A 25651-nucleotide genomic window follows, 5' to 3' on the forward strand; every position below is an offset into this window, starting at 1 on the left:
CATTAACTTCCCACCTTTACTGTCACATGATCTAGACAAGCCCTTACTAAGGGAAGTAATGGGGGAAATTGAGGGGGACAGGGAAGCCTCTATTAATTCCTTTAGTTTAAAATGCTTTAACAGGTTTTGAATGACACCAATTAGGGTGACCAGATGTCCTGCTTTTATAGAGACAGTCCCTATATTCTGAGCTTTGTCTTATACAGGTGCCTATTTCCCCCCATCCTGATTTTTCATACTTGCTATCTGGTCACCCTATTGCCAATCTATCTTGCAGTTGTACCTATTTTGAGTAAAAATTACAGTAGACATTTATGTTTGAGAAGGATTTAATACACAAGAGTATAGTGCGTCTTAGGGTCAGATTTTTAAACGTATTTAGGCAACTAGTGGGCTTTTCAAAAGCAGCTAGATGCTTTCGACTTTTAAAAATGTGACCTGTAGTGAACCATGTTCTAAACACAAGTGGGGACGTAAAAAAGGCAGAGGCGTAGCGAGCGCCTTCCGTACCCTCCGACCGGAGGGGGCCCCGCAAGGAAGGGGGCCCCTAAAAGTGGCAAAATAAATACTGCATTCCAGTTTCTGCATTGTAAGGGGCGCCGCCCGGACATATGATTGGAGGGGGCCACGTTCTTTGTTGCTACAGCCCTGAAAAAAGGACAAGGGTGCTGGACAGAGGCAAAATAACAGTTGACAAAGGTGGAATCCCCTTTGGTGGATTAAAGGAACCCGAAGTTTTGCCATCAACCCAGGAAATCAGTCACCCTGACATCATATGAGCCCCCAAAATAAACGTGTGTAGAAAAAAAATCCATGGATGTGCCTGGCAAGGGAAAGGCCGCCCAGACCCCAGTTCAGCAACCAGGCCAGCCGACAAGGCAAACTTGTCACCTGCTGAGGCTTTATACACAGCTAGGAGACTTGTCAAACCCTGGCCATTAGAACTGGTTGTGGTAGCGGCGGGACACAGACGTCACAGACTCGCCGCTCCTTGAGCGACTCACAGCATGAGCGCAGGTGGGGCCGTGGGCGGACACTGGGCTCTGGCGCGGGGCCTTGACGGGCACAGCCCTGGGAACCCGGCGCTACGAGCCGCCGCCTCTGCGCCCCCCCCACCCCCCCCCCCTTTTTTTTTTTTTTTTTTTGCAGGCGCTGCAGCCGGCTCAGGGGACCTGGGGTAACGGTTCCCCCCTCCCCCCGCGGCTGGCAGCGCCTCGCGCACGGGCTCAACCCCCGCTCGCCCCTGAGCTGGGCCTGGGGCCCCGCCCCTCGTCCTGCCGCCGCCGTCAGCTCGGCCCTGCCCAGCCCCGCGCGCCCCAGAGCACGTGGCCATGCCCGGCTGGGCTGTTAGCGCGCATGCTCAGTGCCGGCCGAGCCGCTGCGGCTGGCAGCTGCCCGCTCCGCGCCCATGGAGGGGAGCCTGGTCCGCGCCTTCGGGGCCCTGAGCCTGCAGCCCCCGGCCCGGGCGCAGCCCCGCAGGCGCCGCTTCAGCAAACGCCTCTACCTGCTGCGCGGCCTGCCCGGCTCCGGGAAAACCACGCGGGCCAGGTAACGGGGGCGCCGGGGTGTCGCGGCCCCGCTGGGGCAAGGGGCGCCCCGCCCTGCTCCGGGCCGCTCCCTCCGCGCGGCCATCCCGGCCGAGGTGTCCGTGCCGGGCGCAGGCTGACGGGGAGCGGCCCAGCCGCGGGGAACATTTGCTGGCTGCTCCGCACGTGGCTGTTGTCTCGTGCGGCCAGTGTCGGGGAGCGGAGCCTTTGCCCTCAAGTGTCTCCCAAATCCGGACAGCCGCGGCGGTAGCGCCCGCGGCTCTGCGCCCTCCTCCCCCTTCTCCGAAGCTGGGGGCGGAAGTGCCGGGTTCCTGTCATCAGGCTGCTGGACCAGCAGTCACCTGTCTGGCACGCTACAGGTCTGTCTCATCTTGCGCTGGGGTTACCTTCCGCAGTCAGCGCCTAAAGCAAAAATCGTGTATAGTCAAAATTATATTGAGTGTAATGGCGGGCGGAATCGCCTGCACTACAGAAACAGTATTTAAATTGTTATTTTTCTCTCTTTTTTTTTGTTTTTGCCAACCGCGTAAAGCTGAAATCGCACATGTTAAATGCGCCTAAGATGCGACAGACCTGTACTGGGTGATGTTGGTGTAAAGTGAACAAGGTGTCAGCAGTAGCTTCACGCTGGGGGGCAAACCTGCCTCTTCCCTCCCCCCCTTTGCGGAAGGAAAGATAATGTAGAAACTGATTGTCGTTGTTGTTTCCTTTTTGTTAATAAAGTTGAACTGAACTGACGTACAATAAGCAGTGATTGGACCACATAGAAGCTGTGACTTTTCTTCTTTTAGTGTATTCTTTGGATTTGTATACCATGCCTGTCAACACTTCCTAGCCACTTTACATACACAGACCAATTTTCATCTCTGCGATACCCTTTCTTCCTCCTGTTGTGCACTCTCCACCGCTCATTTTTCTGACCTGGTGCTTAGACTTTGTGATGTATTCTCCTAGCTCGTCACTACAAAACAAAACAAAAATCTTTGCTTTAGTTTAACTCAAAGCTAAAGCAAACTAAGGCTACTTTACTTCCAAATGAGCTTATCGATTTTTAGAAATCACACCTTCTTTGTGTTTTGTCAAATCTGCTGTGAAAGTGTTCTTAAACTGAACAACATGTTTTGGGTCATAATCCAAGACTGCTATAACATGAAATATATGGCAGAATGCGGGTAAAACAGAGCAGGAGACATACAATTCTCCCCCAAGGAGTACAGTCACAAATTTAATTGATGCATTATTTTTTTAACGAGCATCATCAGCATGGAAGGATGTGTTGAATTCATATGGTTAATTAATTTGGCTTAATTGCCCTCATTGAAGAAAAAACCTTGGATTACACAGCACAGTATACAAGTACCTTACATATACCACGGGCAAGATTCTGTGCTGCATCTCTTATGCAGCACGGGGGACTTTAAGGCACTTTTTTGCCTTGGCCAAGAAGTTGGAGAGGCCCCCAGCATACCATACACAGTCCTGGGGGCCTCTAAATTATGGCAGCCTCCCCCAGTTGCCCTGTAGGCTGCAGTGTTATGGCCTTACTCTTCACATATCCCTCCTGCTCACTGCTGTCTATTGTCCTGGCTGTACTGAAGGAAACCTCAGCTGGAACTGGGACTTTTAAGGCCCATTTATGCTGCTCTGGTCCTTTTCTTCAGCCTAAAGGGGCTGGAATGCGCTTGAGGATCTCACCCAATTACTGTAGCTTCACAATACGCTTATCAGGTAGGGAAGTATTATCTCATTTTATGCATGGGGAATTGGGAGATTGACTGTCCCACATCCCAAAGGAAGTCTGTGGCAGAGTCAGGAATAAACCCAGCTTTCCCATGATCTATGACACTGCCTGAAGTATAAGAGCGTCCTTTTTTCCTCTGAAGGATCTGTGACAAAGTGCAAATCTGATAAAACCCTCATCACACTGTTAGAGGTTAATGTACATCAAGCATCGTCTTCTAATGGGAGTTGAGGCTGGGGGCATGTCTATATCAACTGTTAGTACAGGGCAAGCTCATGTTTAAATCTACCTTGCACTAGCCTGCTGCGCATTAACTATCCATGTGGACACTGCTGCCCTGCACTTCACCTTCCATAGTGCACTTTGATCTACTCCCATTTCAAGGTAGAGCAGATCAAAGTGTGCTAGGGAACTTTTACTGCATGGCCACAGGGTCCATATGGACAGTTAGCATGTGACAGGCTAGTGCAAGGTAGAATTACAGCCTTGCTTGCTGTGTGCTAACTATTTGTATAGCTGGGTTGTTTTTTTCTTTTCTGTCTGTCCATGTACATTTCATATTCAGCTTTATGTACTACCATTCTGTGAATATGAGACAATCTCCTCTCCCATTTTTCTGCTGTTTCTGTGTGATGTCAGTTAACAGGCAAGTTAAATGCATACACAAGTTTATGTGTGAACTGAGGAAAACAACTGGCATAGAAGAGCAAAGGCACCAGTGTGAGTGGTTTCACAAAGACTGTTGCATGCAGCGATGATTAGGGGTGTGTGGGTGTGTGTGTTGTGGTTAAGTCACTTGTGCATCTTAATCATGCCCCATTAGGAGGGAAGAGTAACACAAGAGAAATTGATTCAGGGAAAAGAGGAAAATGGATTCACAATGGTGAAAAGTTAGGTTTCAGCCCCATGGGGAAAGTAGCTTGCAAAAATCTTAAACAAGCAAAACAATCTGCTTTTTCTTCAGAACTGCTGCAACAAATTGAGTTTGTCAATCTATCCTTAGAAATAATTACTTTTAATCACATCTATAGCACTGTAACTGTATATGCTGCTGTTCAGAGAAAGGTCAGTGCCAAACTGGTGTTCTTCTTAAGAAGGGCTAATAATCTAAAGGCACGGGTAAATATGTTGCATCCACAAAGTATAGCAGAGGAAGGATGGCTCTATGCTTAAGGCACTAGACTGGAACTCGTGTTCTGGGTTCTTTCCTGGCTCTGCAACAGACTTCTTGTGTGAACTCATTAAACCACTTACAAATTATAAATATAATAAGCAGAGAGAGTGTTACCATAAGCCTAGAGCTACCAAGGGGACTTAGATTCAGCAGTGCAATGCCTAACTGGCATCCATAGCCCTCAGGCACCCAGGCTCCCTATGCAATGTCTGGGGAAGGGTAAGACGCCTAAGAATGGGATTCACAAAAGCCAGCAGGCTGAATGGGGAGCCACCTAAGCTGGACAGTAGGAAGAGCTGAGGAGAGGGGTGTGCATGCCCCTCAGAGATAAATGTCTAGTGAGAGGCACCCACTCTGCTTGGGATCACAGCTGTGAACCCTCTCCAACAGTTAGGCACCTAAACCAGGTCAGTCCTTTCTCAAAAAAAAGTAAGGAGGAGGTGGTGCAGCACTTGCTCAGGATGTGGGAGACCAGGGTTCAAATCCACACTGTGTGAGATGTAGAACAGGGACTTGAAGCCAGGTCTCCCTCCTAGGTGAGTGCCCTAACCACTTGGCAATAGGTACTCTAGGGCAGCTATTTCCCACTTTCCCGTTGAAGTTGTTCCACTTTGTATAAAATACTTAAATATTCAGTGGGTAAGAAAGATTGATTCTATAGCCCAATGATTAGGGAACTCACTTGGGATATGGGACACCTTGCTTCAAGTCACTGCTCCACATGAGGCAGAGTGGGCATTTGAACCTGGGTCTACCCGCATCATAGGTGAGTGCACTAACCCCTGGGCTATTGGAGTATAAACTAGGGTGGTACCACCATCTGTGTGTTGTACCGACCTTGACCTAGTAGGCGTGCTCTGACAACATCTCCCAGATTGGGCAAGATAGTTTGAGGAGCCAGCTGGGACTTCAGTATGAGCTAGGCCCTGGGCCTCAGGACTGAAGCAGCATTGTATATGTCCACTAGCAGAAATTTAGGCACCTCCAGTTAGGTCCTCAAAAGCCCTGCTCAGTGGCCACCTCAGTGTTTTGGATTTAAGCACCTAAAGTGACAGGTGGGCACCTAACTCCCTTTGTAAATCTAACTCATAGTGCTTAGGAATCATAGCCATGGACCAGGAACCCCACTGTTCCAGGTGTTGCACAGATAGAACAGAAAAACAGTTTCTGCCCCACAGACCTTGCAATCTAAGGACTGATCTACATTAGAAAATTAACACGCAGGCTGTGTGAAAAATCCACACCCCTAAGCGACACAGTTAAACCAATCTCACCTTTGGTGTGGCTAGAACTAGGTCGATGGGAGAATTCTCCCCTCGCCCTAGATGCTGCCTCTTGGGGAAGTGGATTATCTGCACTGACAGGAGGAGCCCTCCCATTGGCGTAGGTAGCGTCTTCACTGAAGCACTACAGCACAGCTGCAGTAGTTTATGTGTAGACAAGGCCTTAGTGTAAGACAAAAGACAGACGGATATAGATGGGGTGGAGAGGTGGGTACAAAAGACAGTGAGACAATTACTGATTAGAAAGTTGGCTCTAATCCAAGTAAACCACTCCTTACTGAGGCAGAGAAATTATATACAATGCCGTGGGGCACTTTAATTGCTCTGACTCTACGACCCCATAAGAAAGGAGACTGGTATTCTCCTGTGTAAGCTCACCAAAGTTTTCTGGGCAATAGTCATGCAAGGCCTAACGCGCGGGAGGAGCTTTCCACTCCACAACCCCAGCCTAACTCCTCACATTCCCTCAAAAAGGGCCCCATCCCTAAAAAAAAGTAAATAAACCCTAACCCCTACTCTTAGCAGCGCTTTTACCATGACAAGGGAGCCATGCCATAGACTCCATGAAATCCACTAGGGGGACTTTGCAATATAAATATATTTTCACCCCACTCCACACTATGGTTACAATCCTTCTGAGCCTATCAGTGCAAATTAGTAAGCAGTCAGAAGTTGTAGTTGAACTGACGAGGTACTGGCTCCCAGGTGTCCATAACATTGCATCTGCAGCACCTTTTATGAAAAAAGGCAACAGAGGGCTTATCTTCACTGCAGGAGTCACTCTAGTAATAACTCAAGTTGCCCCTAATGTGGGTCCCCTTCACACACAAAACCCCTCAACATGAGTGTGATGGAGTTTCTAACTTGTGTTGGTTGGCATCCCAGAAGGTACATACTACAGCTCAAATTAGTGCAACTTCTCAGCTGCCATTACAAGTCACTGTGTGTGGCTCGAGTGTTGTTTTGCAGTATGACCACTCTTACTCAAGCTAGGCTATGTAGGAGCAGGCAGCATGGGTAACTTCCCTGATTTGTAGTTACAATTTTGAGAAACTCCATGAACCTTGCAGGTTATCACTAACAACTGCAATTCATTCCAACTGTGTGGGATCAAGGCCTTCATTTCAATTGGCTTCACCAGGCTACTTTCAGGTTACATATGTGGGAAGGACACAGGATTCATTATATGCACTGATTCTTAAAGTATCTCTACTGTACAATATTTACATCTACACCTATTACTGTATTACCATGATGCACAAAACGCATGATAGTGTCATCTATTTGGCATCGCTGCACAAACACTAGGACCTGATCTAACAATCATAACAGACCATTCGAACTCGCCCCTTAAGTTAATAGGCCAATATATAACTTTGCAGCCAATAATTCCGGTCTTTTTTGATTCCTAGTTTTAAGAGGGTCATCTCTGTATCCCTCCTAAGACATGCAGTGAGTGGTCCTACTGTTAGAGGGCTCTAAGAAATGCTAGGACTAATGATACTAGCATTCCCAAAGGAAGTACTGTTCCATATAGTTTGTGTTTCTTTTTCTCTATATACTTATTTCTAACCCTTTTGTCAAATTCCTTCCCTTACTACTTCTTATTTTAGTCTCCACTCCAACCCTTTTGTAAGGTTAGTAGGATCTTGAATGCATATCCAGATATCCAGAAGTTTATGGGCTATGACTAATAGATCCTGTAGCTCATTAACATATTGTAGGAATTTAATTTTGACTATTAAGAATGTGTAATCAGCACATAATTCTCCTGTAAACCCCCCCCCCCTTCTGACCTATTGCTACTGATTAGAGAGTTGGCTCTAATCCAAGTAAACCACTCCTTCCTGACACAGAGAACATGATACATTGTGCTGTGGGGCACTATAATTGCTCTGACTCTACAACACCATAGGGAACTCCTGTGTCAGCTCACCAAAGTCTTTTCTGGCAATAATAACAGTCTTGCAATCAGTATTACAAGTAAAAAGGTACTTTCTGTGAAAGTGCATGCGTTCTAAATATGAATGATCCTTGAGTGTACACCATACGAAATGCCCTTCTAGATGTTCCAGTGATCCCTTGCTTTGTGAGGTGTGAACAGAATGGGCACATGGAACTAGTGTTAGATGCATCAGAACCCTAATCCATTAAATAGGCAACAAATAAAAATCCTGGAACTGTACCAGTTGTTGGATATGGGTAACCTATGATGCCTTTCCCAATCTGAATGATAGGAATATCCATTTCAGTATGCTTTCTAGGACTCAATGTCTTTCAAATTCTGTGATTAAAAACACCTGAAAGCTCTGATTATTTCCCCAGCAATGTTATCCATGAACCTGAAGGCCTCTCCCCAGCTGCTTACTTGCATTTCAACACCCACTCAAAATGAAGTTGAAAATAAACTTCTTGTTTTCATGGACAGAAACAGGCATATAGTTAAATCAGAAATGATTATATGGAAGCTTTGAAGAGTTAATATGCAGTGCTCTCAGCAAAAAAGGACTTGAATTTTATCCTTATTGTTGTAAAACACCAAGAATGTAGAATGATGTGTGAACCTGAAAAATAATAAATAATTAGCATGATTACAATGCTTCCCAACTCATCTAGTTATTTCATATAAACATTGGACAGGAGGGGTGATAAGACAGAACCATGCAGATCACATCTGAGTGCCTTTGGAGTGGACAACAGTTGGCCAGCGTGACCTTGTGGGATCTCTCCAAGAAGGAACAAAGCTACTGGAGAGCTGTTTGTCCATTCCACAAGATCCCACAATACTTTGTGTCAGCGACATCAATGACTGTTGAAAAATCCAACAGAACCAGATGTTGGTATTCTTTTTGTATTGGTTTTCTTTCCTTGATATATTAAATTTCAATTTTTTTTTAAAGTGGACCGTCCATGGGCATATACAAGGACTTCCCTAGAAACCCTTAAGCAACATATGCCATCATGGACTATGTTCTCGTACATTATATACACTTACCACAGTTTGCAGTTCTTTTATCAGAGAAGTTATCTGGGATGTCTCTTTTCTATAGTGCCTGTACTGTTCGGGTTTTTTCTCTACATACTGTATTTTTTTATTGCTATATTATTATTACTACTCTTATTACAAGTAGAGATACAGTTCCTAGCTGGAAGAGAGTAAACCAATACACAGAGGATGAGAACTCGCAGCTTTAAGTGTGGAGAGGGTATCTGGTGGCTTATGCTACCTTTGCCCCCTCCCAGTCTTGTGGTATTCTGGAGGGTGGAGAGGTCTCCAGCATAAGTTGGACAACCCTGGGGCGGTCTACGTTACAACAACCTGCCCAGGATGCCCTACAAGCCACAGCAGTGCTGTGTGCTCCCGTCCCACCACTGACACATCCCCCTACACCAGGGCTTGTCATAGGATCCTCGACCAACAGCCTTATAGCTCTCTTCCACTGCACCCTCACTGTGGGAAATCCTCAGCCAAATACAGGCTTTTCGATCCCCTTTATGCTGCTCTGGCCCTTTTACCTAGCATAAAGTGGCTGGAGCAGGAGTGAGGATCTCATACAGACTATTTTAAATAGTCTCAAGAAACACCCCCAATTCAGCTTTCTAAATAATTGCCTCTTACAGTTAAAGCCCATTGGAAAGTTGGTGTTAGAGTTCAAGCAGAACAGGAGAGGGGAAGAAGAAAGATATCATGGTTTATGTGCTGGCTTCTAAAGCTAGATATCCAAAATATTTGAATGACGAGAATTTCATTACAAATAGAGGAAATACTGTTTCCCTAAAGCAGTCTTATTCTGTCCATTCTAATGAAAAAATTATTGTTTAGCAAGATACAAAATATTTAAACAATTTATTGTAAATAAAAGTTATATATTTTATAATCACACTAAGACAATAGAGTGTATGTTGTTAGGCAATAAAATGGCCCAACCCATGTAAATTCATATTAGCAGTTAGACAAATGTTCCCTATCACATTTTAGTACTTAAAGTCCAATGACATTGTTTAATAATAAAAAACAGAGCTGATAAGGTTCAGTTACAAGCATCCTTTGATCTTGCTACCAGCTAGGTTTTCAGTCTTTTCTTTCTCTATATAGTTTTGTGTGTACTAATCTAACTAATATGTGGGTTTTTCTTTTTACAATTCTGCTCAAAATCTACTATTAAATTTGTATTAGTCACAAAATTTCCCATTTTAATGCCTGGTGTAGATTTTGATAAAATGTAGGCATTGTGTTGTTCAGGGTAGTATTTATGGTGACACTATTGATAGTGGTACTATATAACTTTACTTCAGTCAAAAATCAACATGTTCTCAATATGGGTAGACTGACACGGGTGATTTTTAGGAGTACTGTGTGCACTTTAAATAATAAAGGTCAAAAGAGAAAGCTTCTGACAATTAGCCTTTTACATAGACTGTAAAAAAGTTTACTGACAACATGAGAACCTATTATTACAATATTTCAGTTTGGTTACTTTACAAAGCCAAATGTAAACATCTCCTTTCAATTAATGTAAGCTTATGCTATTGTCAATAGGCATTTACATATATGCTTCTAAAAACAGAAAATATCAAATGTGCTAATGATTCATAATTTGTAATGTACATTATGTAAAATAATTTTCTTTTTGAAGCACAAATATATTGGAAGCTGTTAGCCCTAAATACCAATGGGGTGAAACTGGTAGTGGTAGTTTTGAGTTTACAAACACCCTGCAGATACAGTCTAGATAGCTATGAGGATGAATATCAAAGCCACCATGTGAAATATCTGAATGTATGTGATCTGTGTCTGGAGTGAGATAAGGCACACATCAAGGAACAACAATTAACTTGTCCTGATTAAGCAACTTATTTTCTCAAATTGTGAATTTTACTAAAAGATGCTTATCTGTTTTCTTGCTCAAGGAACTTTGAAGTAGCAATTCAGAGGGGACAATATTATTCCTCTCAAGATAACCACCTCTTCCTCTGACAATCAAAGAAAGAAGGGGCTATGTTTACACTATCTAAACTATTTTTTTACAGTAAAGGTCATGATTCGGAGGCTAAGATTGAGACAGAGGGCAAGACAGTGTTTTGCAACATCAGAGTTAAGACACAAGGTCAGTTTAAGTTTATCAACATACAGAAATACCGGTTTCATTGCCACGGTGACAACACGTTGGCAAAAAGTAAATGTTCCTTTTTAAACACATACATCACCATATTTTTTCATTTTGCAGCAGTTGGAGTTAAACTTTCCTGCAACTAAATGATCAGTAGACATATAGGCACATTCATGCAGAATGTAACTTCTGGACAGAACTCAAGATCTTGCTCCAAGATCTCAGGGACAATGTGATGGTGGTTGTTTGATTTGGTTCTCATGCTTATTTTGCTAAGAAAGGGCTGTATTTCGCCAATACTGAGAGTGTGAAACTCCCAAACAATTGGAGTTCTTTGCACAGAACAAGGGCAGAATCAGGTCTGAAGCAAGATGAAAAAGTAACTGTTTGCAAAAGTACCAAGAGTATTTTGTTTAGACATCTGTGCTTTAAAGCAGTTATGTGAACATGACTTCTTTTCAGGGGTTGGAAGGCATAGATTATGTAGCTGTATGACTTTTGCAATGTGGTGGAGTAGCAAGCACAGGACCACGAGCCAAGATTCTTGGGCTACTCTTCTATCTCTGCAATTGACTTGGTTTGTGATCTTGGGCGAGTCACTTAAACTCTATGGCTCAGTTTCTCCATCTGTAAATTGTAGACAGTACAGTAGAGCCGCAAAGATACGAACACCATAGTTACGGGCTGACCAGTCAACTGGACACCATGTGAAACCGGAAGTAACCAATCAGGCAGCAGCAAAGATTAAAAAAAAAAAAGCCATGTACTGTACTGTGCCTGTATTGCATCTTAAAGGTAGGCACATCTGGGCTGCCTACCTCTGCCCCCACCCCCGCTCGTGGGGCAGCCACTTAAGCAAGATGGTGGGGCTGCCAGCCCGAGACAGCCAGAGACAGCAGACCAGGTAGTCTCTTTTCCAAGCTGAAAAGTCCCAGTCTTATTAATCTCTCCTCATATGGAAGTCGTTCCAAACCCCTAATAATTTTTGTTACCCTTTTCTGAAACTTTTCCAATTCCAATATATCTTTTTGAGATGGGGCAACCATATCTGCACACAGTATTCAAGATGTGGGCATACCATGGATTTATATAAAGGCAGTATGATATTTTCTGTCTTATTTTCTATCCCTTTATTAAAGATTGCCAACATTCTCTTCGCTTTTTTGACTGCCACTGCACATTGAGTGGATGTTTTCAGAGAACTATCCACAATGACTCCAAGATCTCTTGCTTGAGTGGTAACAGCTAATTTATATGCATAATTGGGATTATATTTTCCAATGTGCATTACTTTGCATTTATCAGCATTGAATTTTATCTGCCATTTTGTTGCTCAGTCACCGATTTTTGAGAGAGCATTTTGTAGCTCTTCGCAGTCTGCCTGGGACTTAACTTTCTTGAGTACTTTTGTATCATCTGCAAATATTGCCATCTCACTGTTTACCCCTTTTTCCAGATAATTTATGAACATGTTGAATAGTACTGGTCCCAGTACAGACCCCTGGGAGACACCACTATTTTCCTCTCTCCATTCTGAAAACTGACCATTTATTCCTATCCTTTGTTTCCTATCTTTTAACCAGTTACCAATCCATGAGAAGACCTTCCCTCTTATCCCATGACAGCTTACTTTGCTTAAGAGCTTTTGGTGAGGGACCTTGTCAAAAGCTTTCTGAAAATCTAAGTACACTATATCCACTGGACCCCCTCAAAGAATTCTAGTAGAATGGTTTAATTTTAGAGGCATTTGAGGAAAAATTAATTAAATTTGAGTTTTGTGATTATGAGCCCAATATTCAATTGGACTGGCAATGGAAAGAAATTTAGGAATATCACTGACATTTTATAATTTTTCCTTCCTTTCTTCCCCATTTGAAATGGGAGGTTGGAGGTCTGACAAAATTAAATTAATTCCTTTCACTGAGAGTAATGGTTTATCGCTGCAGGTGGTTTTAATATGTAGTTGAAGTCTCAAGCACAGAACTTGCACTAGAGTTCTGAAAGACATGAACTGCTCTTCTTTTCTCTGTCTAACGTTAGGGTCATACATAGGCTTTATCATATGCCACAATGAACTTTGGCTCTGCCACATCACACTGCCTTCACAAAATGTCTGTAGGTTGTTTTAAGTTACTTTGTATAAACCTAACTTGAGAGAATTCAGGATTTTTGTCATGAGACTCAGTTATGCAACATCTTTGCTCCCAAACCAACTTCCAGATGGTAACACACAGATACCAAAGTTTTTTCTCACTGCCATCATTGGACATTTAGCCATGAAATTACTTCAGCAAATACAATACAAAAGCATTTAATTGAAAATTAACCCCAAGCTCCTACAGTCTTAGCTGTAATGTCAGTGGGAGATAGTGGTGCACAGCACCCTTGAAAATAAGGCCACTGCTTTAGGTGCTTAAATGTGGATTTAGGTGCCAAACTTTAGGAACTCATATTGGAAGATTTTGGCAGTATCTACACAACCTCAGTGTTACTCAGAACTGAAATAATTGCAAGTATTGGTCCTGCATTGGGGTTTTATAGGAAATAGATGTTACATTGAACTCAAATAAACTAAAAGATCTTAAAGCCTGAATGCTTTTAATAACCACGCTTAGTAATATAGAAAGCAGAAATAGGAGGTATTGGATGTATTAGTCACAACAGTCACAGGACAGTCTGCAAAAGGCAAGTTAGAAACAAGAGATGCAAGCATAGAGTACACTAGAGGAATGTACCATTCTAACCGGTCTAATCCATTAAAACACTTGCAATACACCTCAAGCTCACACAAGCTCCAACCTGTTTTCTTGCATTTTTAAGATCTATTTAGATTAGAATAGCTTTCAGCAGGTCTAAACCAATTTAGTGCCAGTGGGGACAGCATGAAGATGCTTAAGATAGGCCTCCCTACTACTGCCCCACAGGGGACTGATGGCCTTTCCGGGTCTTCCTGCTTCTGGTAGCTATGCCAGGAACTGGAAGATAGGTACCCAAAGGCAATGCAAATTAAACAGTTGAAACAATGTCAGTATGGACAAGAGCAAGATAGTTTGTGTGGATTGATATATTGGCAGGCTCTAATACAAATAGTCAGTTACAAACAGCTGAATTCTTCACTGCAGATCCAGCTTTTGGATGGTGCAGTCTATGGAACTTCTATAATACAGAGGCTAGTTCTGGCCATCTGCCAGTAACTACTGAGTCACAGCTGTATGTGGCAGTAGCTACCATAAACTGGCACTCATTTAACTGGCAGATAAAAGCCACAATGGAAAAAAGAAGCAAACTCAACAGCTGAACCCTACTGATATGAATTTATGTAGAATAATTGCACAGTCTAAAGCAATATACAACACAATTTACAAGTGCAGAACTTCTAACAGCAGGCAGATTAAGGTAAACAAGTACACAGACAGACAGCAAACAGAGATGACAGAATTAATCTTTGTCTGTCTGCCTCTCTGTTTATTTGTAGATAACCCAAAGCAGTTCCTTCCCTGCTATTGCTCAACTAGATAATACATTGAGAAACAGTTTTGCAGCTTAAGAATTATGGATCTGGTAGTTTAACCCTTCTTTGAGAGCACCCTGCACTCTTGAGATGGATGGGGGATGGGTGCCCCCACTCTTCATAACCATGTCCTGACACTGTTGCTGCCATCTATCTTTTTTCTTTCTCCTGTCAGTCTGCTTTTCTCTATTCTTATTGACTTTTTCCCTTTGTTCTTTCTTTTTTCTTGCTCTATTACCTAGCTCTACTCCTCTCTTCCACTCTTTCTGTGGTAGTTCTGACCCTTTCTCAGCCCCATTCACCAGAAGAATCCATGGTGTCTGGGGTGCATGATATCCACTGATGGCACCCAAGGCTGACTTGAGTGCTAAAGGAATGGAGAAAAGAACTTGGACTGATGCGCAGCTGCCTGAGCCTGAAGTCTCCTATATAAGAGCTGCTCCCCCTGTCAGCTATGTGGGAGGCCACAGTGGATATAGGGAGGGAAGGTGGATGGCTTTCAGTGCACCACCTGACATTTTATCTGCAGACACAGCAATGCAGGAGGAAGATGGAGATTTCACCTGCAACTTTCCCACCCATGTTATCTTCTGTTCTGCCCTGTAGCTCCTAACTTGCCTGATCCCCTCTCTCGCCCCCACCACCATTGGGAAACATTGCTTTAGAAGATGAACAATCTACAGTGAAATTATTCAGTAAAGAAATTTAATGTCCTTTTCAAGAATGCATATAGCCAGTGTTGTCTTTTGCACCTGTGCTGGGCTACAAATGAAACAGTTACCTTAAAATACTTAACAATGAGGTTGCAATTACAAAGTTTTCAATAATAATAATAATAATTAATAATTAGTTGGCAGTGAGAACTGAGTGGAAAATAAATATGTGAAAAAAAGAAGTAGAGCAGGAACATGATGAAAACACACCAAGTAGCAACGCTCAGGAAAATCAAGAGGAGAAAAAAATGGGGCTCAACAGTCAAAGCAGAGAAGTAAAAATTGTAGCAGGACTTTTAATTGGCTCTGAAAAAGGTCAAAAGGGTTGGAAAAATAAGAAGTTTAGTGCAGAGGACATTAGACCATTGGTAGAAAAAAATAAAAGTGAGGGCAACATCAAACAAAAGGATAGCGGATAAGACTGCGGGCTTCAAATGTGAGAGGAGGGAGAGATCCGTGGACAAAAAAAGAAAAAGGAATATATGGAGCACAAGCGCTCAAAGAGGCAAGATGACAAAAAGAAATGAACTGAATGTCTGCTTGGCTAATGCACAAGACAATTTTCTAGAAGTGCCCTGTATCTGACTATACAAAGTGACACTATCTCACCACAAGCGTCAATACACCAACAATGTAATATAACCACCACGTAATTTGACCTTGGGACACAGCATAGTCAGAGCTTTTAATGCTTCCCTTACCCATGGGTCTGCGCACATGAACTGAACCAAAAGAAAAACAAATACTGGAGCTTCCCTCAGTACCCCTATTCTATATTTAGAGTGGCTGGCTGTTTTAAGGTGGTGACTAGTAATTGGCCAATTTGAAATTCGTTCTAATCCAAATAATAACATGTATGAGTAGAAAAAAATCACAGCAAAAAATATGAAATTGAACAACCTATTCACGTGTGTGTGTGTGTGTGGGTCTAGCTACAGAAATGAAATTGCTATCACATCTGCCTGACCCTCCATTAACTCTGCCCCCACATCTGTCTTCCTACCCTCCCCCCTCCCCCAATTCTTCCTACAGTTCCAGTTGATCTTCACCTCCCACTTTCCCAGGCCTCAGAGGCTGCAGCAAGGTCCCTTTATCCCCTTTCCCAGGAGGGGTGTTGTAGAGAGGGGTGTGTGTGTGTGTGTGGTTGGGGGCGGGAGCAGCAGAGGAACTGGCCAGTTGGTCACAGAAAGGTGGGGAAGAGGAAGGGGTCACAGCCTAAATAAATCAACAGAAAGTCAGTGGTAGACAAAAAAATATTGTAATAACACTCTCTTTGTATTACATTAAAAGAGCTGGAAAATCTTGATTAATCATGCTAACATTTATTTGCAAATATGACAATGCAGATGTGTGTGCTATGTAGCTAAAAAGGCAAAAAATGAAGAGGTAGGATAGAAGAAAAAATATGAAAAGTGGTAAAACAGAGATGAAGATCACATCTTCCTTACTTGGCACTGAACCATGCCCCTTAGCCACTCCACCTGTTTTTCCCAACAGTCTTTGTTTTTTTTAATGTACAAAGAGTTTTTCCTTTGAAAAACTCACATGCTCAAATTCTCTTCGTTTCCTCCAAAAAGACAGATTAGCTTGAGGTTATTGATAGCTTTTTGGAAATTTACAAGCATTCCTCCGGCTAACTCAGAAAGACAACATGATTTGTCAATGTGATTTATGGCTTAGACTCACATGTTGGACACTTATTGTTGAGCTCTCTTATAGATTAAAGGAAGGGAAACATGCCCTTCAACTCCATTCCTTTCTGCCTATATTCCAAGAGATTGAGGAAATAATTTTTAATTTTCTTTGAATTGGCATCTGCAGAATGAAAACATTATGCAATTCGCAGTCAGTCATGCAAATTTTTATTTGGAAGTTATATAGTAAAGGAATAGATTTATGTGCACTAATCCTTCTCTCACCATTTTTCAGACAACTGAAACGTGAATTTCCTGGTGCTGTGATTCTTAGCACTGATGACTTTTTCTTCATGGAAGATGGCACCTATGTGTTCAGACATGATTGTCTAGAAGAAGCACACTTATGGAACCAAAAGAGAGGTGATTGAAACCATTCCTAGTTTCTTCACAGTCTTAATAGATTCACTCACATCAGTTTCTAGGTACTTAAACAGCCTTCAAAACCATAGCATTTCAGCTTAGTATCCTTGCATTATAGTGACACCCTAGGATGAGCGAGAGCAAGTTTAAAGTTGATCTTCCATTGAAGTTCATGGCTTGTCAAAAACCATATGTTTTACAGTCTCCAACTTTGTTCTCTAGGATGTTAAAGAAATAAATTCAATATTACATGAACAAACTTTGATAAACTCATGGCTAATTTTGTTTTTTAAAAACTTTTTAAGCAGTACACACTCACTATAGAAGTGCAGCTGCTGCGAAATTTAGATATTGACGTGCACAAACCCCAGCTGACGTTCAGAATATAGCAGCGTAACCATCTATAATGACTGATTTGTGGCTTTTACACTAGGTATTTGTTGTGTCAAAGAGGTGGTTTACAGAGTTTATTAGAAAGATTTTTACTAGGTTTGGGAGCTGAATAACAGTAACATTTTAGGGAGAAAATTGTGACAGTCTTTTAAAGAGATTGATGAGTGTGAACTTGTGTATATCAATATTACGACATTATATTTACTCCTGGGGGGATTCTGTGCCAAAAAATTAAAAATTCTGTGTCAAAAAGTTAAAAATTCTGCATATTTTATTTGTCAAAATAATGCAATACAATCACACCAGTTTCAATTGTTTTGATAATTTATTTGAACTACAATACAGAAAAAAGTCACAATAACTATTCAGCATTTCCTAAGCACATGAAAGTTAAGTTACAAATACTTGTAACTAATACTCTGCATTCCAGTTATAATCCTGGATTTTCATTTAAATTACATTATGCCCAGGGGAAAAAAAGTAGAATGTCATTTTAAATTGCTCAGACTTTCACACATGAAAGTCATACAGTTTTGCTAATCATTGTCCTGGACCTGGCTGGGTACTTTGGGAAGTGCTCAGTTCTGATTGTCCTGACATTTTATTGACTGCTTGGTAAATGTTTTATTTGCTCTCAAAGTCTTTTTTTTTTTAAATGGGTAAGTAAAATAAATCCTGAGCTGTAATCTAACTCCAATGTGCCACTTTGGCACAGGAAAAAAGTGTAAAAGCACATAGATCTTCCTAGCTGATTCCCTGTCATTTATAAGGCTTTACATCACTCTGGCAACGTAGCAGCCTTAAAATTGTTTACAGGTTTTATGCTCCTGGGGGAATTGACTGAGAATGGGAACAGTTAACTAACAATAGGAACATTAACAATATTACTAGGCAGGCAGGCTGCTACGTTTCTGCCTCAGAGCATGAGATCAATTAACTAGCAAGCAGGCTGCTATATTTCTGCCTCGGGGACAAAGCCTTCCTCGTGCATAATAAAAAGCCCTACCTCTCCATGCCAGGCTCTCTCGCTTGTTGGCAGGCATGCATGCCTGGCCCTGCCCCCTGACAATGATCAACGTCTCCCATGCAGGCATGCACACCTAGCCCCCGTCCCCCTGCAGCGATTTGCGTCTCTGAGGCTTCTCCAAGCATGCTGCAACAGACGTGCTGCCTGGGCTGCCAGGGAAGAGGCGCGTGTCCCCCCGCAGATTTCTTCTGCATTTTTCTGTGAGGGGGCAGAATTCTGCCAGGAGTATATATTGTACCAAAGTATATTTATACCTGCTAGCAATCACCCTTTATAAATATTTCATTTACATTGCTACTGCTTATATAAATCCAAGTATGTTCTAAAACTAAATATCAATATTTAGAATATATTGTTTTTAATTCAAGGTTTACTGCTGAGCACATCCATTGGCTACTTAACATCTTCTAGCAATTTTAAAAGCATTAGCTGATTACAATCCATTATTATTTATTTTCATTGTGATGGGCATAGACGCCAACTTCCCCTCTGCCCCATGGGTGCTCGACGCCCCCCGCCCTTGCACCACTCTGACCCCACCGCAATTCCACCTCTTCCCCCAAGTCCCCGCCCTTGCCCCGCCTCTTTACTGCCTCCTCCCCCGAGTGCACTGCATTCCCACTCCTTCCCCATCCTCCCGGAAAGTCCTAAGCACTGCCAAACAGCTGTTAGGTGGTGGGCAGGAAGCAATGGAAGGGGGAAGAGCGGGGACGCAGCACGCTCGGGGGAGGCGGAGGCAGGGAGGGGGTGGGGGGAGCTTGGCTGCCAGTGGGGGGGGGAAGCACCCACTAATTTTTCCCCGTGGGTGCTTCAGTCCCACAGCACCCACAGAATCGGTGCCTATGGTGATGGGCCCTCAAAGTCCAAGTCAGGAATGGGACCCCACTTTTCTGGGGGGTGTACAAATAGAGCAGCGGTGCTCAAACTGTGGGTTGGGAACCCAAAGTGGGTAATGACTCCATTTTTATGGGGTCACCAGGTCTGGCATTAGACTTCCTGGGGCCTGGGCTGAAGCCGAAGCCAGAGGGCTTCAGCCCTGGGCAGCAGGGCTCAGGTTACAGGCCCCCTGCCTGGGGCTGAAGCCCTTGGCTTTGGCTATCTCCTCCTCCCTCCTCCCACCCCGGGCGCCAAGGCTCAGGTTTTGGTCACCCCCTCCTGGGGTTGTGTAGTAATTTTTGTTGTCAGAAGGGGGTCACGGTCCAATGAATTTTGAGAACCTCTCAAATAGAGAATGTTTTCAGTCTGGATCCATCTGTTGTCTGGTGTTTTTGAGCTTTATTTAATGTTATGTTACAGCACATAAAGCAATGAAGAATGGGAAATCCCCGGTTATTATTGATAATACCAACATCCACGCTTGGGAAATGAAGCCATATGTGATTATGGTAGGCAAAACTCTGATCGACTATCATTCTAAGGGTACGTCTATACCTACCTCCGGGTCCGGCGGTAAGCAATCGATCTTCTGGGATCGATCCCGGAAGTGCTCGCCGTCGACGCCGGTACTCCTGCTCCGCGAGAGGAGTACGCGGAGTCGACGGGGGAGCCTGCCTGCCGCGTGTGGACCCGCGGGAAGTTCGAACTAAGATAGTTGGACTTCAGCTACGTGAATAACGTAGCTGAAGTTGCGTATCTTAGTTCGAAGTGGGGGGTTAGTGTGGACCAGCCCTAAATGCTTAGCTATGAAATTTAAGAGGTGGACTGATTGAAAAAAATTGGAAAATGTTAAAAAAAATAGTATTTCAATTTTTCTTTTGATCTTCAGTTATATTTATCAACAGTTGAGTCCTTGCAGAAGTGGTGAAGAGGTTTGCCTGTGTACATGCTAATAAACTCTTTAGTTCAGTAAGAGCAAAAATCACGTGAAAAAATTGTCTGTTGTTAAACTTACCCAATAATTACTGAGAGATCAACTTGTAATTTCCCTTCCCCCAATAGTAGTCTTAGATTTAACAGTTTCCATATTGTTTATCTGACAAACATATAAAGTCCTGATTTATGGCCTTTGTTTACAGCTTGCTGTGTGGAGATCACACAAAGAGTCTAAAGGCTGCATTTGTATCAGCCTTTAATGATTGGCAGAGATGGAGCTTTATTTGCAGTCTTCCTAGTATGACAATGAGGCCAGTTAGTGCTAATGTTTCAGTTATGCTTGAGTACAGCCACCTTGGATTGTGATCTTGTCAGAGTTTAAAAGGCTGAGACCGCCAAGATGCAGGAAATAATGGCGGTGGCTCTGTGTCCTCTCAGCTGCTATCAAACTAGTGCTTGTGTGTAATTTTTCCAATGAAAATCAAGGTCGTGACAACTTGTGGATGAATGCATAGTAACAGCAATCTAGATCAGAGGTCCCCAAACTGTGAACTTGTGGCTGGTCACGTGGTGCTGGCTCTCCCCCTCCTTTCCAGCTACTAAATTGGATTCTTTTAGAAAAGGTAAAAATATTTTAAATACTTTTTTTCTAATCTCACTTTTCCATCTAAGCAATTGCTGTAGTTGCCACAGACATGTTATGTAATTGTGAATGGGAAAGATGATGATTTGTGTGATTAGGAATGGAAAGAATGGTCCACCCTCTAAGTTTGGAATTCCTCGGGTAGGTGACTAGGCACATAGTGAATGTTAAGTGCTAGCATAAATCTTCAAGAGATGTAAAAGATCTAATGGTAACTGCTTTAAAATTTGTGCACTTTTTCAAATCAGGCACGTGAGAATAACTATGAAGTTATATTCCAAGAACCTGACACACACTGGAAATTCAATGTTCGAGAGTTAGCAAGGTACATCTTTTTTCCCTGATTCATCAGCTTGCATCTCAGTTACTATCACATTTGTGCTAGAAAAAAGAGCAAGACTGTAAGATGCTCCTTCCTCCTTGACCATTGACTAGAAATAGTCTAGTAAATGACTAGCGGAAGACGGTTGAGGAATAGTTTTGTTACTTAGCTCTCAATGTGGACAAAATTAACATCCAACAACTCTAGTCATGCTGAAGGGTATGAATCAATAGGAAGCTGCTCCTTAGATTGTAAGATCCTTAGGGGCAGGGATCATGTTTGTGTTCTGCACCTAGCACAATAGGATCCTGGTCCATGGCTTGGGCACCTAGGCGCCACGATAATACAAATAAATTAATAAATATAATAATACTAACATTTTGTGACTTATGCACTTAAAATATAACCATAATATTTCTTTAATATAGTTTGGGGAGGAGTGGATGCTACATTAATAATATGCAATAAATCAGTCCCTGAGGATCCTTCTTTAGATCTTGACTGACATCTATAAAAGGGACAAAATATTGTTGGTCTCAAAAATCTGGCATTGTTTGCCTTATTCATGTTGCTTTTAGCTGATTATGATGATGATTATTTATTTGTGTTATGGTAGTGGCTGTGAACCCATCAAAGATCAGTGAGTTTCCCCATTTTGTGCTGCACAAATACCAAAGATGATGGTCCCTACCCAGAAAGCTCACAGTCTAGGTGTCAGACAGGATGGAAATGTGGGCAAAAGAGACAAGTGGTTTGGGGATGGGGATGAGGTAATAAAATGAACAGTTTAGCAGCACAATAAAAGTTTGGGTTGCCTAACCAGTGCCCCAGATGGTTAGCGATTTGTAAGCATCACAGCAGAAGTAGGTTTTAAGGATTATTATTATGTATTTGTAGTAAGAAGAGGACCTGAAACATAAGGCCTTGTATCAGAGGCCTGACGCCTAAACTAAAGTAGAGGTTAAAATTTTGCTGATATGAGGCAAAGTCAGGTTGTGAGCAAGAGGCAGGCCCTGCTCACAGAATTGGGCAAGCACAGGGCTGATATTGCAGAAACACATATTCCTAAGAGGTGCTGGGCACAGAGCACTCACGCAAGCACATTCCAGAGGGTGATACCAGAACACCTCGATACCAGCACATTCCCCAAAGATAACAGGAACACACTGACCCATACTAAAGATAAGGTCAAGATAACAGCATAATAAATAAAAAAAAAAATAATCAAACCAACAAGTACAAGACAATGGGTGGCACCCTAATACGTCAGGAGCAATACTTGTTTGTATTGGTGTATAAAGATGTATCTCAGAGGGAGTGTCTTGGGGCAGTGGAAAGTCCCACCACTGACTGAGCTGCATCCATTGTGACAAGCATACATGTCTTAGTACCCTCGTAGAGTCTGCCAGGTGCTATTACCATGTTTTGTCAACAATAAACCTGGCCAGGTGCCTTTGCTAAAAACCGAGTCTGTGGATTTATTGGGCAGTTTAATTGAGGTCTGCTATCTCCGCAAAGCTGGGACAGCACACTGAACGAACACACACGCAGTCAACATCTGACCATAGTATTAATTTTAGGGTCAGCTACCTAATGATTTGTATTTTATTCTATTAATCAGTGGCATGAATGTCAACATTTCATCCAGATGTCAGGCAAGTGGATATCTAAACCAAATCTTTCAAACACACAAGTTTAGGCAACACATTGGAAAGTAATTCAGGTAAAGACTGAGGATGGATACCAATGAACTATTCAGTCAGTCAGTACACACTGAAAAAGTGTCCTGATTTTGAAATGCTCCCCTATCCCTTAACCCTGATACTAAGAGTTGGGGTCTCAAGATACAATGGGTTACCTTCAATGGCAGGTGTTACTGCCCTGTCTAACCACCATCTCTTTGTGGATGGTCACTAGGCTGCTATATTAGATCCAAACCTTGGATCTCACATATTTTCAAATCTACTGCGTCTGAGAAGTGTCCAGAAACGGTCTAAGACTAGCCTTTCAAGTACACTCCTGGGGTACAGACTCCAATGCTGGCACCCCTTCTTGGGATGTGGGGCCCTTCAGCCTAGTTGCCCCTAAGCCCCAAGACCAGTGCAGACCTCCCAAGCCTAACTCAGTAGCTCATGCACACTCTCTAGGGTTCTACCCACATGGTTTACCACTTAGCTCTTTGAGGGCTACATGACAGTTAAAGCAAGGGGGACATACACTTTGCAAACTCAGACAAAGCACAAGAGATATACAGATGTATGGAAAAACAACCACATGCAAGACCCTGCCTCAGTTTCCTCACCAGTCTGAAAGCCCTTTGGATCTTAATATTCTTCAGAAGATCCAGGGTCCTTTTGCACCCCCTCTCCTGTCAAGTCTTCCCTTCTGGTTTTGCTCTGGACTCCCCTTGCTAGAGAGTATCCCTTTTTGACAGCAGATTCTAGCACCTTTGTCTCTTGGTTCTTCCCTTGTGGGTTTTCCATTCTCCGGTCCTCAATGTTTGTTACAGCAGATCAGAGGCCTTACCAAGTCTTTGATAGTCTCCATTGTGCTGGTAGGACCCTGAGTCTGCCCTACGTGGAGGGTGCTGTGCTCCACTTGGACTTGAACAATAACAGATCTTGGCACCTGTGTTGTTTGGTTATCAATGAGTGGGCATCTAATGCCATTGTCTGCCTTTCTGAAGATGTGAACTCTCCCAGGATTCTCTGCACCCATGCATCAGACATCATGATAGTAATCAAACAGAGCTACATATAAGATTCATAAAAATAATAAAGATATCGCCCATGTTCTTTGCAGTAGGTTCAGTGGACTTGCCCTTGTTCCAAGGGATTCACCTAAAATTACATCCTGGCTGCCCATAAAAATATTTGGGTTACATTTTGCAGTGAAGTGGCCAAAAATAGCTTTGAAAACTAGGTTAGCTGAGATATAGCAAAAATGTTAAAGCCTGACCCAGGGGGAAAAGAATTAGTGCATTATTAAACACAGCAGGAGGGTTTGCAAATGTAAGAAAATCCATCTGATACACGTAGAGAGTTAAATACTTACATTTTTCTGTTAATTTTAATTCTATAGAAGAAACAGTCATGGTGTCCCAAGAGAAAAGATACAGCGCATGAAAGACCAGTATGAGCATGACATTACCTTTCATATCGTGCTTCACTCTGAAAAACCAAGCAGAGATGGCAGAAATTCCAGTGGATCCAATGCCGCTCACAACACTGGGGCTTATTCCAATATGTGTCCAACATTCCCAAACAGAAGAACACACAGCCGCTATACAAATGAAAGATCATTTAATAGAGGTGGATTCCAGAATGTATTTTAGTATTTCACTAGGGTATAAAAGACTAAAAAAAATTTAACCTTTTACTCTCAATTTTTGTATTTTTCTACTAAATCTAAATCAGGAGTTATTTCTGTTAATTTACAAGTCTTAAAATATTACTGTAATGTTGTTTTGTCAATTACACAATCTGAGATCACTGAAACCAATATAAACTGTACACACCATCTCTGTCCCAGTACACTCAATGTTTGCCAATTTTCCTTGTTCAGTCATGTCTTAACCTTCAATTATAAATTTTGCAGGGTAGGGATGTGGTTTGTCTCTTGCCTGCAAATGGTCATGAACATTTCTTGTGCAGTGTAATTATTTCTTCCTGTCTTCCAGGCACATTCTCTCTCCTTCTCCCCTCATATGCAATCTCTCACTAATGCCAATCACTTCTTTCTCCTTAATAGTTCCAAAATCCACCCTTTCTTCATGGTCGCTGTTGCCAAGACACTTGTCCACGTTGTAGTCTTTTTTAGCTTCTCTACTTTCTCCTGCCTGGCCTCAGTGCTTCTCACCTCTTCCCACCTCAGCTTGACCAGTGTAAACTTTCAATTCTTCCATTAGTTTCGTGTCTTCTTACAGGAAATTCACCTTACAAGACTCTACATAAGGTAGTCAAGCAGAAGAAATCTAAAAAACTTTGTAAGCATTTGAATGTATGGAAGTTTTCTCTGTCTAAACCATGTCAAATAAAAAGATAAAATTGGACCTTTTCTTTTCCTTTTTTAAGTGTGAGAAAGTAATCTACCTTAAAAACATGCATGACCACCACCAAAAAAAATAAAAAAGAATAAATTTGAGTGCTTTATGTATTATAAAGTTTGGGTATTAAGGCATGTGAGCTGAGGAAGCCTTTGCCGAACCACATCATCTCTGTGTCTGTTTCCCATCTATAAAAATGGAGATAATGTTTACCCACCTAACTCACACGGGAGTTGTGAGCATTCACTAGATAATGTCTCTATAGTGCTTTG

The 25651-nt window shown here is 42.5% G+C and overlaps 1 protein-coding gene across 1 annotated transcript; it reads left to right on the forward strand.

Annotated features, from left to right (window-relative positions):
• Positions 1 to 1523: 1523 nt before the first annotated feature.
• On the forward strand, positions 1524 to 25369 carry N4BP2L1 (NEDD4 binding protein 2 like 1). The gene is made up of 5 exons (XM_065407310.1): positions 1524 to 1548; positions 17010 to 17137; positions 19854 to 19942; positions 21261 to 21337; positions 24416 to 25369. The coding sequence occupies exons 2-5, from the start codon at positions 17068 to 17070 to the stop codon at positions 24666 to 24668; spliced, it is 489 nt and encodes a 162-aa protein (XP_065263382.1). The 5' UTR covers positions 1524 to 1548; positions 17010 to 17067; the 3' UTR covers positions 24669 to 25369.
• The last annotated feature ends 282 nt before the right edge of the window (positions 25370 to 25651 follow it).

Source organism: Emys orbicularis, chromosome 1 (assembly GCF_028017835.1).
Source record: "Emys orbicularis isolate rEmyOrb1 chromosome 1, rEmyOrb1.hap1, whole genome shotgun sequence".
In the NCBI taxonomy this organism is placed as follows: Eukaryota; Metazoa; Chordata; order Testudines; family Emydidae; genus Emys; species Emys orbicularis.